Below are 23458 nucleotides of genomic sequence, written 5' to 3' on the forward strand. Positions count from 1 at the left end.
ACCCCCCCCCCCTCCATTTTCTCTCAATACAATAATTAATCAGCAACAGGTAATGATTAATTAATACAGCTTTTTCATTTATTTATTGTTTGTTTGAAAATTACAGACCAAAGTTTTTCTTTGAATTCCAGGTCAAAGGCTGACTAATATTAGATGTACTAACAAGGGTATGTTGCATCAGAACCATACCACAATTAACATATTTGTTGCTCCTAGTTGCAAAACAAGAATAAATGTTCTAATATAAATTATGTTGACAGTGTTTGTGTTATTCGCTGTGTATTTATTCAAGAGAGAAACCCAAATGGATTAGAAAATTAAGAGCCAGATAGATACAGTACCAGGAATTCAAATTCAGAAATGTTTATTATGCATTAATAGGTTTTCACAGAAAAATCCTAAATACAGTCAAAAATAATAAAAGATGAACACACATATAGTATATATTATAAATGTGAAATTATGTATTTCTTGAAAACAGACCATACGTTGCAAGCCGCATTCGTATAAAAGAGGCATTCAAGTCATTATTCAGCAATATAAATGGCTTTATAAATCTGTTCCACAGTTGGCTTAGTTCTACAGTATAAATTATTTTAATTTAATTTTCATAAAATGTCTCTGTGAGCACTGTGGCTCATCAGTGGGTATGATACCATGATTTAGCGGCTCTGACAGAAATCCACTAATTGCTCTCAAATGTCCCATAAATCATCTACAAACAAGGTTGCACTGCACAATTAGTCCATCTAATTGTACAGAACATAAATGCAGTTCAAAAAGAAGCTTTAACTGAAATGTGTTGAGTTACTACTCTTATAATGTAGTTTATTCAAACAAAACAAAACTCTTAAACAATTACAGGGCTTCTCTAAACCACAGGTGGAAACATTCTTCACCAGACAGAACTCCTTTGTTCTGACAGAGAACGCCTTTATATACCCGGCCACCTGGCTAATAATGTGCCACACCTGTGTGTAAGTGTTGGGAGACTGGCAGCCATTTTATCTCTAGACCCTTAGCCTCTGTGTGGCTGTTGTCACCAGTGTCCGTCCAAGGTACTAGAGACCACAGTTTACCCATAGTAACATACACTCCATCACAGTTATGAAACCAAAGTCTTTTTATTTTTATTATTTGTTTGCTATTCTGCTTTTTTCTCCAGTCATCCAGTTTTCTATAGCAGTGCAGTGTTTTTCAAAACTCAATTGAAGTCAAAGATCAAACCCCAGATCTCAGATTTGTACATTATTTATATTTCATATAGTATTACTTGGTTATTATAGGAACTGATGAACTGCCGCAGTTTCCAATGAAATGGGACACAGCAGAGGAAGAAATGTGGCTTCTGCATGACATGATAATTAACAATCTCAGTTTCCTGGATAATACAAGAGCCCACGTGACTTTTGGTGGAAGAGTTTTCCAGATTAAGCACCAGAAATTTTGTTCCCATTGGGCTGAATATGATGTCAGATGGAAGCAACTGGAATCTCCTTTTACAGCTTCTCCAATGCATTGCCTTCCTTCAGCATAGTAGATTGGGGCAATTACATTATACAACCCCCCAAAATATCAGGATAAGCCTCCCTACAAAGGTAATGGATTGGTACAGATGTCATGTTTTTTTGTTTAAAATTGTTATGGCTCTGTGACTGTCTCTATTTATTGTGGTATTTTGAACAACTATGCAGTGACTTAGTAACTTTTTAACTTTCAATTGCTTGTTCAGGGTTGTGACCTTGAATCCATAGAACATCTCTGATCTGAACTGGAATGGTGAAACAGGAAGAGACTTTATAGACCAACCTTTTCAGGCACATCAGACACGTCTGCTGTTGGAGGAACAGCACTTTATTCCTACAGCCATCAGACATAACAATTGCTTCTGCCATTAAGACTAAAGGTGGGTCTACAGCCTATGGAATACATTTTGTGTTTTTCTCCCTATTTATAATACATATCACAGCACCATTCTCCCATAATCCCCACTGTGAGACTGTGAGGAGGCTGGAGGAGACTGTGAGTAGGTTATTTCTTTACTTCATTTGCTTTCATGTCCTTCTCCCGAGAGGGCTCTGTCTGCACCCAATCGGATTATCTTTTGTTTAATTTTATGAAAATGGTATTGGAAATTTTCGTCACACTTTCCCATAGGCACCAATTCATAATGAATTGAAGTATGAATACCACAGGAATAACACGTGAATACCTAACTTTACTTGAGCAACATTCCCTGGATGAAAGAGAGTTTTAAAATAGTTTTTAGGAAGTATGGAAGACCTCAAAGAGGCCAGCCACAGAATGCATTCGATAAAAGATCCCAAAAGGCAGCCCAATATTCACTATAGGCACCCACATCTGAGAGTTGTAGAAATTCTCCCCCAAGTTGTTGTCAAACTCTGGACGAGCACCAAACGCTGGCATGATCCAAAACTGCAGACAGAAAAGGAACAGATTAAAATCAAACAAAATACACAGAGAGGGACCATGAGGCCCAGAGTCCGATACAAATCTGAGAAACTAGATGCAATTAACGGTGGTGTGGAAGGAAATTTCGAATTTCTCTCTTGCAAGGCTTTTCTGTTTGTATACTTAAGGAAGATAGGTCAAGATTAGGGTCAGGCCAGAAGGTATCTTGACCTCTGTTTGAATTTATATGTGCGTTTGAAAGATGATGTCAAACTGTGTGATTTAAGTTTCTCTTCCTTATCTATACATTAGCCTGGAAACTGTCATCTATAAAGAAATATCTTCTGCTTAGCCTGCTTTAAAGATAGCATAGAAATGACTTAATTATAACCAGATCTTTACTTTTTGTGTATAAAAGCTGTGGAAGATTTTGAAGATTTCAAATCCTGCAGAAACAGATGGAATAAGGCCATTTTCAATGCTAAAAAGGAAAGGAAAAATGTAATCAGCATTACTCACGATGATATTGCAGAAGAGTAGAAAGGCTGAGACCTCCTTGACAACCCGTCTCCTCCAGGACATGGAGGGCTGTGAGGACATGTCGCTGGGGGTGCTGTGTGTGGTGCAAACAGGATTGTGGTTGGGCTGCAAGCTGTCCATGGAAGGATTCTCTTCTGCTTTTCCTTTCTGGGACTGGGAGTTGAAGGCATGCTGGTTGACAAAGATAGTGTCAACCACAGCTGGGGGTTCGTGGTAAGGTTCCCTGTGGAGGCCCTCTATGATGAAGGCATTCTGCAGGCAGAGCTCGATGATGGTGATGAGGGAGCAGACAAGGTTCAGTGTGTTAAGGTACTGGACTCCTTTTGACGCCACCACGGCCACAACGGTGAAGTAGCAGATGATGAAGTGGCCGAAGGAGGCACCCAGCAGCAGGAAGATATCCAGACTGCGGATCGGGTTTTTGCCTGAAACGTGGATCCCTTTCTTCAAGTGGAGCATGACAGAGCCAATCAAGGAGGCTATAGACATCAAGGTCAGGCCAATAATGTTCATGACATAATACATCAACAGCGCCCTGTTCTTTCTTTCTTCTTTTCCAACATCCACCTCATAGAATATAAAGACGACCAGTCCAGCTACCATCACCATGACCCCCAGGATGGGTCCCACCAGGATCCCCTGGATGCGGAATTTGACGTGGTGATGGACATGGTCATCTATGACACGCCCCACGTTCTTCCACATCACATACGTCATGCAAGAGGCAAAGAGACTGTACTCTATGTTAAAGGGGTACAGGTAATAGTAGCCTGTCTCAAATATTTTGCAGCTGTCATACTTGCACTTGCAGCTACTGTTAGAATAAGCAGCTGAAAAAAAAAAGTTAGAAATAGATGAGAACAAATTCCTATGGAAATAATTCAGCACCAAAGTCTGTAATGTTTCTCACAACCTCCATTCACATGATTGATGAAGCAGCAATGGTTACCTTTTTTTTTTTTTTACCTTTTTTGCCATGTCCGTCACAATCCCTGAGAAACTTAACTTTATGGTACTAAGAATATGATCTTCACGTTAACAATGATCTTGTTCACTGTAAAGGAATGGATGGATAACTCCTTTGAATCCTGTTGTCTGCAATACATAACGCTTTGAAGCCTGACGACCTTGTCATTATAAAGCGTTGGACCAAGTACATGTGTTTGATTTGGTTGTAATAGAAGCATCTGTGCCACTGTAGTACATACCTTTTTCTAAAACACTTTTGTTGGTGACTGTCTGATGGAGGGACTCTTCTGTGACTCCTGCAATCCACACCATGAGATTGGTGGTCAGAGCCAACATTAACCCACATCTGTATAAAAAAAAAAATAGAAATACCGGTTTCATAACCTAAAATGGATTTGCCAATCCAGTTCGTCCAGTAGCATACAATGAAATATTATCCATGTAATTATAATTCAGTTCTTGTTTTACACCCCCAGCTTTGTAGGATTGTACTGTATTTCAATCGCCTTAAAATAAATCTACTGTTCTACACTGTTCTCTAACAATATCACAGTTAGTACTGCTGATGGTTGCGCCAAACTCCAAATAGACCATAAGCTCTATAACACAGCTGCTTCTACCTGAAGGATGCTTGTGCCAATTATTACAGCAAATCGATATATTATGGAATAAATTACAAAACAGAATACTTTCTAGTGGGAGGTGCAACGATATTATCTTTCATAAGCCCTGAAAACAAAACTGCTCTACTTACCTCGTGAGGTTGCGCTGTGTCTGAACACAGTCCTTGGCATGAACCCACAGAAAGTATGTCTGAAACAGGAGGCAGTAACATGGTTAACGGGTAGGTAGGAAATTACCTGCCTTATGTTTTTGTTGATGTTGTTGTTCTCTCTTTGATCCCAGGCATTAGAGTCCCCCACTCCCAATGAGAGGGACATTGAAGGTATTCAAATAGAGTCCTAGCAGGGTAAAACATTTGCTGCTTACAGAAGAGTGGTTTTACCATAGTGAAGGCAATGCTTATTTATCATAATTCACTTTCTCCCCTCTTCGGAGCTGCATAATTATATTTCCTTAAGGATAAGTAGTGATTTTCACCTGCATTATTAAAAACACCGCCTGCACCACAGGGAACGTGATTTTCACAGCTGAGTCGCAATGTGCATAGCCCACGTAGTTGGTGAGTTTAAAGACATCCATTATCAAACTGCACACTCCAAATGCTACCAGACCACCTGAAATACAAGAGAGAATACTCTGTGAATGATTAGGCTTACATTCAGTCACATGTCCTAACCCCTAACCACGGGTTGTAATTATTATCTTCAGTGGATGTGGTAACTGTGGTATTTGGAAAGAGAACCAGACAATAAATGTAGGAATCAAGTAAATTGGAAAGTCTATTACTACATCTTTATTCAACTCCTCTCTGTAGGCAATCAGTAGGCATATACATATATAAATATATACACACACAGAGCAGCACCATCTACTGCTCAAAGTAAATAAGAATTTATAATAGGACACAACAGTAACACTAATAAAACATTTGTAAGCTCCCTGTAGGAGCCTAAACTAATTTGTATGTGGAAGATCTGCTGACATATCAAACGTTCTTGATAGATCTTTAAATTTTAACAAGTTTGGATGGAACCTTGTAGATGAACATATTCTATGAAACAATCGTAATTTGGCTGATACAGTGATTCAGGGTGAACTATTGATTTAAACCTGATTTAAGTCTCATACGCTGGGTGGGGGGGATTAAGTAACTTGTACAGGGTTAACAAACAACATGTCACTGGCGATGCTGGGGCAGGAACTGAAATTGAACCCTTGTCATTAACTACTGGAACACCTAATATGTACAGGTGATCATATTTGCTAGTAATTAACCTAAATTAGTAAAATGAATTATATAACATATGTTGATCGACATTTACTATTGTTTACCTGGGAAATTACTGGGGGGGTGGTCTTCAGAAATAATCACATAGTATGATGTCCTTTAGCATCAACTCATGCTTTGTAGGTCTCATGGATCAGTATCAGGCTGAATAAATGGGGTAACCTGCCTTACTCCCAGGGAAGAAGAATCTCTAGTTGTGCAAATGTCCACGTCCATATCCTTTCTTAATGTGTCATTTTTTATATCAAAGCTTATTCACAATGTAAAAAGATGGAATATATTCCAAACACCTCTATATGTTTCTCTGTCTGAAAGTTTAAATGGTGGAGCCAAAAACCTCCTTTCCTTTGGTATTTTGTGTTTTGTAACCATGTAACAGTCATGACTTAATTAGGCAAAATAGTTCATATACACTCACCTAAAGGATTATTAGGAACACCATACTAATACTGTGTTTGACCCCCTTTCGCCTTCAGAACTGCCTTAATTCTACGTGGCATTGATTCAACAAGGTGCTGAAAGCATTCTTTAGAAATGTTGGCCCATATTGATAGGATAGCATCTTGCAGTTGATGGAGATTTGTGGGATGCACATCCAGGGCACGAAGCTCCCGTTCCACCACATCCCAAAGATGCTCTATTGGGTTGAGATCTGGTGACTGTGGGGGCCAGTTTAGTACAGTGAACTCATTGTCATGTTCAAGAAACCAATTTGAAATGATTCGACCTTTGTGACATGGTGCATTATCCTGCTGGAAGTAGCCATCAGAGGATGGGTACATGGTGGTCATAAAGGGATGGACATGGTCAGAAACAATGCTCAGGTAGGCCGTGGCATTTAAACAATGCCCAATTGGCACTAAGGGGCCTAAAGTGTGCCAAGAAAACATCCCCCACACCATTACACCACCACCACCAGCCTGCACAGTGGTAACAAGGCATGATGGATCCATGTTCTCATTGTGTTTACGCCAAATTCTGACTCTACCATCTGAATGTCTCAACAGAAATCGAGACTCATCAGACCAGGCAACATTTTTCCAGTCTTCAACTGTCCAATTTTGGTGAGCTTGTGCAAATTGTAGCCTCTTTTTCCTATTTGTAGTGGAGATGAGTGGTACCCGGTGGGGTCTTCTGCTGTTGTAGCCCATCCGCCTCAAGGTTGTACGTGTTGTGGCTTCACAAATGCTTTGCTGCATACCTCGGTTGTAACGAGTGGTTATTTCAGTCAAAGTTGCTCTTCTATCAGCTTGAATCAGTCGGCCCATTCTCCTCTGACCTCTAGCATCAACAAGGCATTTTCGCCCACAGGACTGCCGCACACTGGATGTTTTTCCCTTTTCACACCATTCTTTATAAACCCTAGAAATGTTTGTGCGTGAAAATCCCAGTAACTGAGCAGATTGTGAAATACTCAGACCGGCCAGTCTGGCACCAACAACCATGCCACGCTCAAAATTGCTTAAATCACCTTTCTTTCCCATTCAGACATTCAGTTTGGAGTTCAGGAGATTGTCTTGACCAGGACCACACCCCTAAATGCATTGAAGCAACTGCCATGTGATTGGTTGGTTAGATAATTGCATTAATGAGGAATTGAACAGGTGTTCCTAATAATCCTTTAGGTGAGTGTAGGTATGTGTATCTAAATTAATCAACTCTAACTCACCCGGGAGTCTCTGAACTCTGAGATCCCTCTATTGGCCTGATCATCAGTTCTGTACTGTGCCTAAGGCCTGTGTTTGTACACTACAAGATCTCCCACCATGAGACCTTCAGCTTTTTAGATGGTTCACAGAGGAAGTGAGCCTCTGTCACCGTACCCCTCAACCATCAAATTGAAATCCACTTCGTTCTCACTCCATTCAAATGTGCCAACGGAGGGAAATTTACATAGGCACAGTAACAAACTATTGCATTTCAAATGACAATGTATGTGTGTTGTAATACAGCCCTTTGTTAGGGTTCATTAGTCTCAGAGCTGCAAGTTCCATTAATAAAGAACAAGGTGTCTTTTGTACTAGGAGAAACCCCTGTTCTTGTATGTTTATAACAGAAACACACTTGGAACATGACCTAGTAGTAGGGCTGGCGGAGTGACACGCAGGCTGATGGTGTTGCGGTGTCTCACCTCTTAGCCAAATGGGCCCGGCATGGCTGTCCTTGTAGAGCACTGTGTGGTCCCACCGCGAGTTGTACACCACATAGTAGAGCATCCAGCACGTGGTCAGCAGGAGCAGGATGATCAGGAAGATCTGGACGTCGACATCAGAGATGTTCACATCACTGAAGGCCCCGCCAGCGACCAGGGCACTACCCAGGAAAATAATGTTGACAGCTATGATCCCTGACAGTAGCCTTCCCCATTTCCGGCCATTGTCTGTAAGGGCGATGCTGGTGTGGGCCACAGGAAGGCTGGACTGAGAGTCCCCCACCAGAACCGGGTCATGGGACATACTGACCAAGGTACTGGCACACTTTTCTTCACTTTCCATCTCCTTGCTCTGATCTGAGAGGGGGACGACACAATCAAACACAGGATGTCAGTCAGGATTAAAATACAGTTGTCGATAAAATTTCACAATGGAAAACTGGAGAATGTCTGAGAAAACAAAACATTTCCATTTCACCCTTCAATCAATGTCTTTCTTCTTTCTCCATCCACGTACTAACTTGTGTGTAGGATGTGGTTTGCAGCCGGTTTCCTTCACTTTTATATAGATATAAAACAATGTTGGAATCTTTGGGTGAGCTTATAAATCAAGCTCGTTAAAATTAATCATCCTGTCACCAAATATTTTTCTTCCTCATTCCTCATTACAAACACTACCAAAGTGTTTTGAGGAAGCGTAGTGTGCCACCTATTTCAAAATATTTCTAAAAAATTCCCATATCAATTTAAGAGGAATATTCACATACACATACACACGCGTACACACATACAAACACAAACAGACACATATATAAGCCAAAACAAATCAAACAAAAAAACAAACAAACAACAAACAGAAAAACAAGCAAACAGAAAAAAATAATTTAAATCTGATTAGCATGATTGCTCTTGTTAGCTTTGCCCTAACTGTTGTTAACTTATGGTATCATAAGAGTAACATAATAAGTCTATAAGATGTATCCAATATTCTAAAATAAATCAATAAAAAATAATCAAGAAAACTGCCCTAAAAACTAAATAACATAATTTACAGAAAAGTAATATATGACATACATTTAAATGAAACCAATACATTAATACATTTGCAAAGCAGTCCTGACAAACACATATTAATTTAAATACTAAAAACAAATATAAAACAATAGCCAAAACAATGTTTAATTGATACATTACCTGTTGTCGGTAGCATTGCAATTCACTTAAGAATACAAATTATATATAAAAATAGACTATTATTTTTAAATAAAACAATTGTTGACCACTATCCTATATTAGTCCTGCTTCCAAATGTGAATTTCTAACCGAGGATTGAAACTAGTCCAACAGTGAATGTCTTCAACAGGGCCTTTTCGCTGACTTGGTGCTTAAGAAGAGAAAGGTTTACCTACAAGGGTATATCCTCTGGTGTGAGGATAGAAAAAACTGCAGGAGGGTGTGGCCAGGAGATTTTCAAAAACAGGTAATTGAAATACAAAGGAATAGATATCTTTTGAATATAAATATATCTAGATAGATAGATTAGATAGATAGATAGGTACGTAGATATAAAGCTGGATATATAGAAAGACAGATATACAAACACAATTAAATCAGATTAAATATATAGACATGATCATTTAGATGAGGCAAGGACTGCACACAAACTAACAAAATTGATTATTGTAATGCAAATTTATCAACAAATGTTTACAGTGACTTCAAAAATATGTGATACAATGTACTCGTCTTCACAAAATGAAGTACTGACCTGCATTTTCAGTAATACATTTGAAAAGTGTAAACTACATCAAATGTATGTTTTACTTTTTTAAATCTTCAAGGAAGTACTGGTGCATACTTACATAAAAGGTTAAATTTCTCGTTCAAATACACCCTGTTACACCTTAATTTGGAGATAAGCGATAATTTATTTAACACTGTTTACACAATAACTGTTTTTAATTTATATCAACTGGTGCAGAAAGATCAACAAGATAATTTTAATATAAAGACTAACATACCACACAAAGGAAATGTCCACTTTCCTGTTCCGAAAAAAAGGAATTCACACACACATCCAACTATTAAGTGGGTGCCGGGTACAAATAACATGTAAGATCAAAACAGAGAGAATACCCACACATTTACCACAGCTACAGAATAAAAATAAGGGTATTTATTTAGCCCATGCCTTAAGATTTTCCAAAAAAACAGTCAATGTTAAGATTAAAAGATCTTCATCGCTTTTCCTGTTTCTCATTTATTCTTATTTCTGCAGTGACATAGTGAGTTAAAAGAACAAGTTTTTCTGTATTCTTTATATTTAAGAATGTTTGAATTAGACATTACAACTATTATTATTAATATTATATTAGTAGTACTATTTAATGTAATGTACCTATCAAAATGAATTAAAACAAAACAGAACTCACAACAAACATATATTGTGTTGACCAAATCATTAGTAGAAATGAAATAGGTGTGTTAGTTAAGCTTACCTGTTGTGCTGTATGATGGTATTTCTCTTTTACTGGAATCCCACAGCCTGTCTTCACTTTTATACCTATCTTCTGGTGTAATGATTTACTATCCTTACTTTAGCACTGTGTTAAAAATAGTCATTTAACAGAACATCATAAATTTACTTTCATATAATAAAAGAGACACAGAATAAGTTAGCCTTTTTTGACAATCACTACTATTTGTGTATTTATAAATTGTAAATAAATGCTCTATAACAACTTGTACATTAAGCAATGACAGACTTGAACAAACTTTGGGAGGAAAAACAATCAAAACACATTTTTTTAACTGAATGTACGTGAAAAGCATAGCAGCTACAGTGACCGGTACTTGTTTTGGCACAATATTCTGCAGAATAAATATTACTATACCATATCTATTTCCAGAAAGACAATTGTACTCTAGTCCCAGTCATATCAGAGTGCATTTCTCATTTTCAGACACCTGAACTCCTAATGTTCTGTCTTTACATATCATGTCTTGAGCAGTGAAACATGATAAACAATGTGATAAAAAAGTGTATTTAAGAAAAAAATTCTGTTAAACACTTTTTTTACAGTGCTCTGTCGTTCCCAATGTGTATTTTTTCAGTGGGGCCAATATTTTGTTCTTCTTATTTTTGATCATTCTCATTTAACTGTTATAAACAATTCTGCATCATGTTATTCTTGCTCATCTGGAACACCAAACTGACACACTAACAGTACTCTGATGTACGTGAGTGTGGTGTCCATATGTTGTTGGAAAATGTAACAAATATAGCAATTAGATGCTGAATTTAAATGGCACCAAAGATCACTCTTCCCACTTCCTCTCAACGCCCCAATCAATCACTGTTTAAACACACTACTTATAAAAGTGCTGAAGATAAATAAATCACAGTGCTCAGTGGGTCAGAGGACTTCTGTGTGAAATATAGAAATATATTTGAAATGATTAATGGAGCCATAAAGTTTTTTATCTATAAAAGATGTGTTAAGAGGATGATGAATGTTGAACATGTTGTTAAGCTGATGCATGGTGTTTCCCAGAACTCGAGGGGCTGTGAATGAACTGATGTAAAATCCAAAATGAAAAGTCAATTTGGAGCCACTGTGAGTCAATTTTGCTACATGTTCTTGTGTTCACTGAGTTCATTGTTACTCTTGTATCTTTAAACACTGCTTTAGCACATCGAAGTTTGAGATTCAAGGTAGAAATCTCCAAACTCCTTGCAGGAAATATGACATGTCTTGTAATTGGCAGGAGTCCTGCTGGGGCAACAGTGTTACACCTTGTCCCCCACATCAAGGCAGGTTGATTATTTCATTTATTGCTATATTTATATATAAGGTAATACAACAGGGTTCACAAGTATGTGTATTCATTGTGAGGAAAATGTTATCCCTACTAGTATGTGTTTTCAAATGAGGAAGGAGGAACGAAAAACTAACCACGGAAGCAAACAGATATTTTGGAGAGAGCCGTTAAGGGTGATATTGACACCTGTCTGTGGGTGACCAAGGCCTTTGAGACGGATTATACCTGCAAGTACACAGTCGAGGTCTTGCAAGGAAATTGGAAAAACCATGGAAGAAAATCCTGCAGATCTATTACATGTGAGTGTCCTCTATACAAAACCTAAATCTTAGTCCTGGAAGGAAGCCTATTAATATATTCCTTGGAAAACACTGACGTGAGTTCATGACTTTGCTGTAGGTGTCAGGGTGTGGTGGAAAAAGAAACAAAACAAAAAAAACATGCATTGTTCTGGACTGTCCAACTTTACTTGAATAAGCTTCAGGAATGTTCTGCACAAAGCATCCATTCTTCTGCACACGTCAGTACATCAGTGGAGAAATACCATGGTGCAGTATGGGCCGTGGGGAGGTGGGGGGGTAGTTTTACAATAGTCAATATTGTTTTAAATGGAATTATCTATTATTGTATTGTGTCTGTGTACTGAAGCAAGCACGCAACCAGGAAATATATGTGTTTTACAGTTGTTATTTGATTGTCGTATAATATTTAACTTGGCTGCAATGTTTTTTCCTTTCAATTCCTTGTCAATGCATGTCTTTGAGTTTTAGGACCCGGGGGATGTTGCGCGGGGTATTCATTTCTCCTAACCACTCCTCGCTTGCTGAGCATCTCGGGTGATCGTAGCAACCGGCCGGCTGTGCGCTGCGAGCCCAGGCGGACGGAGACTCTGCCCCGGCGCTGCAGCCCGATACCCCGCACACACCTTTCGGATTGCACCCCCCGCCATGGAGGGCTAGCTCCCCGGCTCTCACTCCCCGATGCGCTCATGTGAGGGAGCCGCAGACCCGCCGGCACCATGACTGACAGGTACCACAGAGCGGCCCGGGACGGCTACCTGGACCTGCTGAAAGAGGCCACCAGGAAGGACCTGAACGCCCCGGACGAGGACGGGATGACCCCCACCCTCTGGGCCGCCTATCACGGGAACCTGGAGGCGCTGCGGCTCATTGTGGGAAGAGGGTGAGCTGGGGCAGCAGGGTTACACCTGAACAGTATTGTGTTTTGAATTGTTACATCATTTTAGATGTTCTTGCACTCCTTGTTTCGGGGTGTTACCATTCCATTATAGATTATTACGTATTATGCCGTGGTTAGATGACACATGCACTCGCCAAAATACAGGTTTTACAATGATCAGACAAGGGCACCATGCACTGACTTTACAACAATCTGATTTTACATCTGCTGCTGTTTGACTTGGTGTTATATACAGACACACACACATAGACACACCCAGATACACCCACACACTCAGTCACACAGACCCAGATACACACACAGAGACACACACACACACTCAGTCACAGACACACACACACACACTCAGTCACACAGACCCAGACACACACACACACACACACACTCAGTCATACAGACCCAGAGAGACACACACACACACACTCAGTCACACAGACCCAGATACACACACAGAGACACACACACACACTCAGTCACAGACACACACACACACACACACTCAGTCACACAGACCCAGACACACACACACACACACACACACTCAGTCATACAGACCCAGAGAGACACACACACACACACTCAGTCACACAGACCCAGATACACACACTCAGTCACACAGACACACAAAGATAATGATACATATTAAAAAGCCATTTATTAGATGCTGCTTACTACACATATTTAGCTCCACTCTTTGTAATTAGACCTGAATGAGCTGCAAGCCCTGCACATTACGGCACCTTAGTGTAACTGGACATATGAAACGGAGAACGGGGCTGATCTCTATCGAGCCCTTGTTTGTTGTTCCTGATGAAGCAGGTTTATGTTATTTAAGAACGGTTATCTCTGTAATGCCATGGTGCCATGAAAGCGAAGCAGCTTATTGACTTCGCCGGCTAAGATTCATGAAAGGCAATCTTGAGTTGTCCTTTAGTCTTTTACCTGTATACACTTGCAAACTGTGAACTGGTGTTTCCAGCAAAACAATGCATATTTAATAATAATAATAGTTATTATTATTACATTTGCTCGACGTTTTAACACTATTTGAAACCTTAGGATTTCAGATAAATCCTAAGACCTAATGTGCCTTGGAGTATCTCTAGACATAAGTCCGCTGGATCAGAGATCATTCCTTAGAATAAGAACATTGTGAATCTTAATAGTGAAAGCTAATTAAAGCAGAAGGTCACTTGCTGCATAACTGACTCCCCAGAATACATTTCCTGGCAGTAATAAGGACATCTCATCTAGCTTGATTGGAACTCCTCAGAAATATCTGCACAAAATGGGGTTTGTGGCAAATTGACATATAGTACAGTGGCTTTCAAACATATTTTTGATTCCAACACCAATTAAAAATCTCAGTTACTCTAGTTTGCCTACGGAGGTCTTATTGATAATGAGTTACAAAGGTTGCTCAGTTAATGGACTCTGGGAGGAGGGGTTTTGATTAATCTGCCAGCAGTTTTTGGGGTTGCTTTTCAGTGCAATAAAGATCCACTGACTTTTCCTCTATTGCTTTTGGACATTCCAACACCTTTGGAAATTTCTCAGATAATTTTTTGTTTTGTTTATGAAAAATAAAGGATTACTAGCATCTTCCTTCAGGATACTTGCAGTTACTTGTGTTATACAACCCAAATAGTGTAGGGTTTTTTAAAAAAGGTATCCTGCTGCATTTGTATTAGGGGGTCTGGGACTTAAATTGCCATTCTTATGACAGCGTGGTTCACCCCATACAGCAGGTAGTGTGATTGCTCAGCGCACTGCAACACTGCGAACTTCCACTGTGTCAGTTCCTTTTATTTTCTCAGAGCTTCCTCAGAGCAAGTTATTTTTGGTCCTGAAGTGTGCATATGTGACACACATTTATAATAATATTTTTAAGAGATTCCAACACATACTCTGATTTACCTTTTAATCTGCACCGGGTTTCCCCTTGTCTCTGTTCTCAGTCAGAAAGGAACAGGTGAGAATCTGCATGACAATTTGATATCGATCATTGTGTTATTGGCCTGTTGATCAGTTAAATCGCAATCCCTTCCTGATCACCTCCAAGACTTCCATGGCAAAAGTTTATCACATCACCAGTGGAAGATGAGTGAAACATGAAAAGATCAGTGTGAAAAATGTTAGAGAGTTGGAACTTACTTTTCATTTTACATTTTGATGTAAAATGTTATCTAAAATATATCCAACAATCGGAAGTATGTGTGTTTAGTTTCAGATGTCAAAAGGCATCATGACTGGAGCAAAACCGAACTTGTGTTGGGGGTTGGTTGATAGAAAAAAGAAACCCTATATCTCTCCAGTTGTCGCACATATTTTTCTGGTTAGGTAACAAAATGAAAAAGGCATTGCATCAGTTAATTGACGAAAAATGCTGGCACATTCTCACACCATGGAATGCTGTCCGGTGAAGTGTGAACAGGTGAGGGATGCTGAAAGGGAATGGTTACGCTTAATGATCACACACAAACATAGGGGACTCTGCTTCAGTGAACAATCTGAAACAAGTACATCACAAGCGTGCCTCTTTATTTAGAACACAAACTCCCTAAGTATACATCTATAAAGAGTCTCTATAAATAGGACATGTTTACTGGGGATGAGAGGGATGCAGCCCTGTAATATTGGGATTAGGGTGTGAGTTTGTTGGGCGATATCACAGTTAACCTTCCACTAGGGGGTTAGGTTGATCATGGCATTAATTAATTTTGTGCAAGGGCAGCAGGTAGTATAGATATCCTTGACGCACATCCATTAGAAATATAAACATTTGTATTATTATTATAATTACAATGTATTATTATGATCTTTTTTAAGACTTGTAATTTAATTTATGTTTTCTAACCACCGTTAAGGAATTTTTCGTCATTAATTATTCAATTTCCACTTTGACCCACTCAATTTCAAATTGCACCCCTACACTTCATTGTGGGATGTGTTCTGTATGTGAAAAATATGTATTTCTTGCCAGTGGGAACCCTCCATTAGGTACTTAGCCTCGTACTTTGTGATTGGCGTGTTACGATCTTTGTCCTGCTATTTTTGGAAGAGCATATCTTTATTATTGTGATGCTTAGATATGGTATATGGAGTTTTTTTTAATCTCTCTAGTCAAAAGCATTGTGTAACAGAAACTACCCGTGAGACAGAGGTAGAGAAGGGCCATAATTTAGACCCTCTCTGACAGTTTTATAAGAGGTAGTACAGGGTGTTGTCCAATTATCAGTAGAGACGATGGAAAGCCAAATAAATCATGAAAAGGTCGGGATGAAATATTAGATGTGGCCATGTGTGTGTGAGAATTTCTTTTATAGCCTATTAAAGCCTTCATGATCTGCATACTGAATGAGAACTAGTCTATAACTTATATTTCTAATTAAAAACAATATATAGCGGTGTCAATGCTTCAGAATAAAATCATGCAGTGTATAATATTGATCATGTATGTATGTCAAGAGTGGGTTATAGGGATCAAGGATCATGCCTTTTAACCAACAAGTTCTGACAACAAAATGGTTATTTCAATTCTATGTTCCTTAATAGACTTGGCTAGTTGAAGTAATACCTGAGGGGCTCCAGATTATGTGAGGAGGAACATGGATGCCTTGAAAGGGACAACACTGAAGTTTAGCTTCATACAGGAAGGCCAGTCACACTATATATACCGTATCTGCATATCACCATGCTCTCTAGACTTTCCTCTTTCAGTGTTGAGAGGAACCCAACAGGGATTTGTGATGATTTGTATACATTGTCTTTTTATTTCTGGCAAGTCAAGTGTCATAATTTCTAAGCTAACCTTCACTGTGACTTTGAAATGGAAAACCCACCCTGTATCCTACTGTCTGCTCTTAATGGATCACTGATTGAAAGGCTAAATCAGTCCAGGGCCGCGTGAAGAGTCAGAAATGAGGAGGCGGGGGTGAGAGTGGAAGTGATGATCCCCGTTCTGGTGTCAGCACTCCCAGAACCGGCCGCCTCTGCTCTCTGCTCAAACTGTTAGGTGGTGCGATCAATAATTAATTCCCCGCTGCAACACTTCACCTGCTGCTCATGAAATATTGATCAAGTCCAAGCCGTGGCCTGCCAGTGTGCGATCGGGGTAAAAGGGGAGGGGAGACACCTTCCTGAACAGAAAACACATTCCCACACATATTGCCATGACAAGGAGGTGTCCACTTGGCTGATATTATGATATATTGGATGACCAGCTTGACATTGTTAATAATAGTTTGCTGAAAGGCTTCGGTAAAGTACTGCAATACAACACTGGATAATAAGATATTTTGGCACTCAATTTAATATTCCCTTGAATCCAGTTTCTTGTGACTGGAATGTTTATCACTTATATAAAAATCCAATTGGTTCAGTAGGGATTCACTGTGTTTCCAATATTTTCTTTTATTTCAAATTAACCTCCAAAACTAGTAGTATCTTCCTTTAAATGTATTATTTTTCATATCTTCCTTTACACTTATTCAGCATTTCATATTTCTTTTAAATAAAGCACATTGTTGAGCGATCTACAAGCTTGTGGTGTGAGAAAAATGAAAGTATTACAAAACTGCTTTACTTTTGTGAGTTGAGGAGGAAAGGGTTGAGAGATTTAAGCGAAAAGAGACTGAAGCAATAAACTTCAATCATTTTAAGAAAAACATTTGCTAAATTTCATCACTAAGTTTTTCTTTCCCCTTTTTAATATATTTTAATAATGATACAATTTACTTTGTTTTGGTTTGAACTTCTTTATTTTGTTTTAAATATATATTTTTAATGAATCTTGTCCTTGTGACTTATAATTTATTAATGCTTTTTAAGATTGCCAGGTTTTGTATTTGCTCTGGGTCTTTCCAGATACCAGAGAATGAACCCAACAACATACATTTGCTGGTGTGTAATGCAGTGGTGATTGGCCCGTGTTTAAGTACTTGCTCGTCTCTCCCTGCCCTAGGTAGCAGCCTTTTATGATGCATATATATTTTTCCATATCCATATATACACTGTTAACCCCTCAGTGAATCTGGGTGACATAACCGCAAACACAAATCCCTTCATGAAAGACATGCTGCATCACTAGTGAGAATGTGATCGGCAGTAATGTAATCAGTCCAGTGTGAAATGTGATCTGTTAGGCAGATAATATTACCGATAACGGCTTACTAGTGAGTAATATAGTGATGCAGCAGGGGCATCCCATGGTCACACAGACCGGAGAGTGGCACACCTGGCAATATTCTCTATATTACAAAGCAGAATATTACCAAATTAACTGTCAAGATTAGTCTGTTGTTTAAAAAAATATATGTACTTTCCAAGTCTACTGGAATCCTGCCTTCTTTTGATGCCATGCTACCATTCACTGAAAGTAAAATGCAAGAGGTATGTAGCTGTAGTACATGCTTACAGAGGTGTAAATTAACAGAAGCTGGAGTTTAGTCACAGTTTATGGCAGCAGAAAAATGAGAAATGGAGCAAAAAGCTACTGTTAATCCCATCCTCTGGTATTGCCCCCCCCCTCTTGTTGAATATCGCAGGGGAGACCCAGACAAGTGCGATATCTGGGGGAACACGCCTCTACACCTGGCGGCTGCCAACGGGCACCTGAACTGCCTGTCCTTCCTGGTGTCGTTCGGTGCCAACGTGTGGTGCCTGGACAACGACTACCACACGCCGCTGGACATGGCGGCCATGAAGAGCCACATGGAGTGTGTGCGCTACCTGGATTCCATCGCTGCCAAACAGACGAGCCTGAACCCCAAGCTGGTGAGCAAGCTGAAGGACCGGGCTTTCCGTGAGGCCGAGCGGCGCATCAAGGAGTGCGTGAAGATGCAGAGGAAGCACCACCGGCGCATGGAGAAGAGGTTTCACAAGGAGGCGTCGGATGCCTCTGACGCCATGAGCTTCTCCAGCTACTCCAGCAGCACCCTGAGCCGCAAGCTGCTGCACCTCAGCACGGTCCCCACCTCCATGCCATACTCCCAGGTAGGGGAACCCCGCCGTGGTGGGTCTGCAAGATCTTGGTGGAACGGGAACTACCAGCGTCAATGGCTGAAATTATGCTGATAGAACAAAAATAAGAGCTTTCATTTGGAGTTTAAAATCATCTATGGGAACTCCACCAAAAATCCATATTTTCTCATTTACTTATTCTATAAGTAGAAACATATTCTGTGGAGTGAGTTTTTCATGTCCAGCTCATTCTATTTACCAGAAATCAGAGATCAAGACATCACCGGGGTGCTAACTCTGGAGCTGCTTTGTTGGAAGTCAATGCGGGAAATCATAAAAGTCACGAAAATCATAAAAAAATTACAATTTATGAACGTTCAAGTGCCCCATCACCCTATTTTTCAGAAAGATCCATTGGTTTGTAGCCATAAAAAGTTGTTTTCACCACCAAGAACTGTCACTATTATTTTACATGATAATTTTATTTGGGGGGCTGCTGTGTAGGCAACAGGGGAGTGCGAACTGCTCATGCTCTTTGGAGAATGTGTGTGCACAGTTCGCACTCTGTAGAAGCCTGCATGGCAGTCCCCCGAATAAAATTGTTATTTTTTAATGATTTTCGTGACTTTTCTGATTTCCCCCATTGACTTTCAGCAAAGCAGCTCCAGAGTTGACGTCAGTTGACGGTGACGTCATGGCATATTTCTCAATCTCTCAGATTTCCCCACAAAGGAGTTCCCCTTTAATGTTCAACTGTTTCATGTTTGAAATCAAATGCTAATCTTCAAAACAATATGTAATGATCAACAATGGTATTGGAATTAAATGAGCTCAATATTGTTTACAATTAAAGTTTTCATTTGCATGACCTTCCTAAGGTTGAATTTCCTTGAAACCTCCTCCATTCCCCCGAACCTCCACAAAATTCTAATTGATTTAAATTCAGATTTGTTATGTATTACTATTTTCTTACTTGCTTATTTCATCCCCTAATGGTGTAGTTTAATTAACAATGAATCCCCCCTATATTCCCCAGGCCACTCTTCATGCAACTGCCAAGGGCAAAACCAAAATCCAGAAGAAACTGGAGAAGAAGAAGCAGGTAGATGGGACATTCAAGATCTATGAAGATGGACGCAAGAGTGTGCGCTCGCTGTCTGGCCTACAGCTGGGCAGCGACGTCATGTTCGTGAAGCAAGGCACCTATGCCAGCCCAAAGGACCGGTCGCGTCGCAACATCAGGGACATGTTCTCCAGTGACGACGACGCCGTCTCACGTGCCATAAGTGACCCTGGCTTGCATATGGACACGGCCTACTCGGAGATCAGCACCGATTCGGGTCACGATTCCCTTTTCAACCGGCCAGGGCTGGGCACCATGGTGTTCAGGCGGAACTACGTCAGCGGGGGCCTGTTTGGTATCGGCCGGGACGACTGCAGCGTGGCCGGCAGCGATCTCGAGGGCCGGATGGGCAACGTGCGCCTCCGCAGCCGCCTGCAGCGCTCGCCCAGCCTCAACGACAGCATCGGCAGTGCCAACAGCCTGCAGGAGCGCAACCTGGAGGAGTTGCCCTGGGACGACGTGGAGCTGGGTCTGTACGACGATGATGAGCCTGAGACCAGCCCTCTGGAGACCTTCCTGGCCATGCAGGGCATGTCAGAGTTCATCCCTGTCTTTAAGAAGGAAAAGATAGACCTGGAGGCGCTCATGCTGTGCTCTGATCATGACCTCAAGAGCATCAACATCCCCCTGGGGACCCGGAAGAAGATCCTGGACTCCTGCAGGCGGCGGAGAATGACCATCGAAGATCCCGAGTCCATCGAGGACACAGAGCTGTGAGTCCCCGGGTTGTTGGGTGTCTCGGATTCCCACTAGTAATGATATTTCAATTCTGTATCACAGTGGTTCTCCAATATGAGCTGCTGGTTCTGTAGCTGTATTTTCCATCCCTCCAGTGTACTCTGAATTTAATTTAAACATTTATGATTGGGTCTTTGGGTCCTCATTGCCTTTCTACATCATGTGTCTTTTCCATTTCCATACAGAGTTTTTAATATCAAAATATGTTGGCAACTAATTGTTATGAAGAACTGTGCTCTGCTGGTCAAAGTCACCACAATCTTACTACTCTCTTTACAGATAACGCCTCGTTTCTGTGGGCGAAAAGAAACCAAAACCTGCTGCATCAGTTTGGCAGTTGTGATTTGGGCTCCCGGCCGTGGGCTTGAGGCCCAAGTAGCCGTTCTGAGGCAAGATGTTCCTATGGCAAGTGGAGTATTGCTCTCGGGCCTGTCTGCTCACACTGCTCCTGGGGACAACGACCGGGAGAGACAGATCCAGTGCTCCCTGTTTAAAAGCAGACAAACATCATCCTGCACAAATAATTAAAAACATCATCATCAGTAGAGGTCTTAAATGAGAAGATTGAGCACAGGTTTACATTTGCGAATCTAGCTTTCTTCATGCTGCATGCTGAGTACATGACAGATGCATATTAAGTACATTGCACAGTGACATTGTATTATGTGGTGAAAGGACTGTCCTTGTTGACCTATTTTAAGCTGTGAGCTAGGACTTGGGCCTTGAGCTCAGCATCAACAGTAGAGGCCTCTGATATTTATTACCCCTGTGGGGTATGTCTCCTCTTGTCCATGTGCCTGTGTCCCAGAAAGCTATAACACTGGGTATTTAATTGTTTATCAGTGTATTTATTTATTTATTTATAATTTATTTATACCATTTATTGTTGTTTTTTTCCAAAACATCAGGTTGTTTTATTACCAAGTCTGTTTTTTTTGTCCAAGCTTAAGACTGATGTAGATGGACTTGCGGGGAACATCAAGAAAAGAGGCTGCACTGCTGGTCACTATCTGAGCACATTTTCTTTTGCTTCTTCTGCTTTAAATCAAATGCAACTTTTTGGGGGAGAAAGTAAGGAAAAATAAACAAAACAAATTAAATGCACAGCATGGTGTTATTCTGCTGATCTTGTGCTTGTTTGTAGTTGTGTAATTGAAATGAATATGCACAGACTCTCAACAAGAAAGGGTATTTTGTGGTGATGAAGGAAATTGTGTGTGGGATTGGGATCTTTCTGGTGTGAGTACAGCGTACAATTGAAACGGGGAGGCAGGCAATCTGCAGATGTGTTCAGACAACCTGAAGGGCCTCTTATTACTGCACTTCACTCTGTTACACCTTGTAGATCGCGTCTTTCATATACGTGTGGCATTCCAGGATGTGTGGATTGGGTCAGGAATGATCTTTTATGGGAATCGGTGTCACACAGCAAACCTCTTAAATGGATTAATTCATTTCCAAATGCTAATAAAATCTTACAAAGTGCATGTGTATGTCTATGTTCAAACTGTGTATGTTGAGATTAATGTCTGTCTTTATACTTTGAATGTCGTCCTTCATGGAACTATCTGTATTAATGTGTTCTTTATAGGTTTCAAAACTGCCACGAGTTTGATTTCTTCTCCCTGGTTGCTTCTGTTGCTGAGCTTCTGCCTTCGCTACAACACATCCACCAGTCTTTTGTATATTTTGTAATTGATGCATTGTGTAATATGTTTTACAGTGTAGAATCTTTCATGCACACGTGTAACTCATGTTCTATCATTTACTGTTGAATCCAAGGAAAGACGTTTTTTAAAGCATATTGTTAAGCCTATTTAATATGACCATTTCAGAGTAGCCTTTTTTGTCAAGAGCATTGAACATTTGATTTTGAGAAACCGTTGCTGAAACTACACATTACAAATTAAAGGAAGTCCGTTCTCAATAGTGTTTTTTTATTGGGCTCAAATTTCTTCAAGGAAAAACTCTAATGCGGTGTTTGATTCATCATTGGGATTTGCACATCAGTTGACCTTTGTACTGGCATTTGAAAGTGTGGATGCGGATACATCAGTCTACTCTGTTCGTTTACTTATGCTGGTCATCTCATGCTCAAAATAAATTATATAAATGCTGCATAATCATTTAAGATCCCTACAGGATTTGTGCGCTGGTCTGTCATGGTGTGTTCCGACAGTATCTAGCCAGCATGTGAAATTATACACTTACTACTGATCAGTAAGTGGGATCCTGTCACACAGCAATAAGGACACTCTGTCCCTCTCCCTGTCTCTTCCTCGCTCTCCCAGCTGCATGTGACTCAGGCTCTTGATACTTGATACCTTGGATCAGGCCTGCCTTCAACTTTTTCCTTTTTTCATATTGCTTCCATGCTGTCTGTGTTGATCAAGACCCAGAGAGATCTAAATCAGCCCCTTACAATAAAAGCGGTCTCTTTACTTTTTCCCCCTGCTTTCTTTTCTGCACATTTTTCTATGCAGTCTTTCTATTCCTCCCGCTTTTAAAATAAAAGCTGTCTCTGCACATTTAGCGTGCATTGACAATAACCCCCCTCCCTCCCCCCCTTCCCTTGCCTCACTCCTTTCCCAGGACCTCTGCCAAGGAGAAAGACAAGGACGTGGATCTG

The 23458-nt window shown here is 40.3% G+C and overlaps 2 protein-coding genes across 4 annotated transcripts; one reads left to right on the forward strand and one right to left on the reverse strand.

Annotated features, from left to right (window-relative positions):
* Positions 1-347: 347 nt before the first annotated feature.
* Positions 348-10517, reverse strand: LOC136749848 (proton channel OTOP2). 3 transcript variants are annotated; one of them, XM_066704440.1, is made up of 7 exons: positions 10484-10517; positions 7965-8342; positions 5023-5159; positions 4676-4734; positions 4161-4267; positions 2932-3782; positions 348-2436 (listed from the first exon to the last, which is right to left on the reverse strand). In XM_066704440.1, the coding sequence occupies exons 2-7, from the start codon at positions 8326-8328 to the stop codon at positions 2266-2268; spliced, it is 1689 nt and encodes a 562-aa protein (XP_066560537.1). In that variant the 5' UTR covers positions 8329-8342; positions 10484-10517; the 3' UTR covers positions 348-2265. The 3 variants fall into 3 exon arrangements, with proteins under 3 accessions (XP_066560537.1, XP_066560535.1, XP_066560536.1); XM_066704438.1 differs by lacking the exon at positions 10484-10517 and adding an exon at positions 10007-10112; XM_066704439.1 differs by lacking the exon at positions 10484-10517 and adding an exon at positions 9180-9374.
* Positions 10518-12402: 1885 nt separating this feature from the next.
* On the forward strand, positions 12403-22756 carry LOC136749849 (pre-mRNA splicing regulator USH1G). The gene is made up of 4 exons (XM_066704441.1): positions 12403-12989; positions 18554-19001; positions 20005-20804; positions 21109-22756. Exons 1-4 carry the CDS (start codon positions 12826-12828, stop codon positions 21110-21112), a joined length of 1416 nt encoding a protein of 471 aa, XP_066560538.1. The 5' UTR covers positions 12403-12825; the 3' UTR covers positions 21113-22756.
* Positions 22757-23458: the final 702 nt, after the last annotated feature.

The sequence above is a fragment of the Amia ocellicauda genome, chromosome 5, assembly GCF_036373705.1.
Source record: "Amia ocellicauda isolate fAmiCal2 chromosome 5, fAmiCal2.hap1, whole genome shotgun sequence".
Classification (NCBI taxonomy): Eukaryota; Metazoa; Chordata; class Actinopteri; order Amiiformes; family Amiidae; genus Amia; species Amia ocellicauda.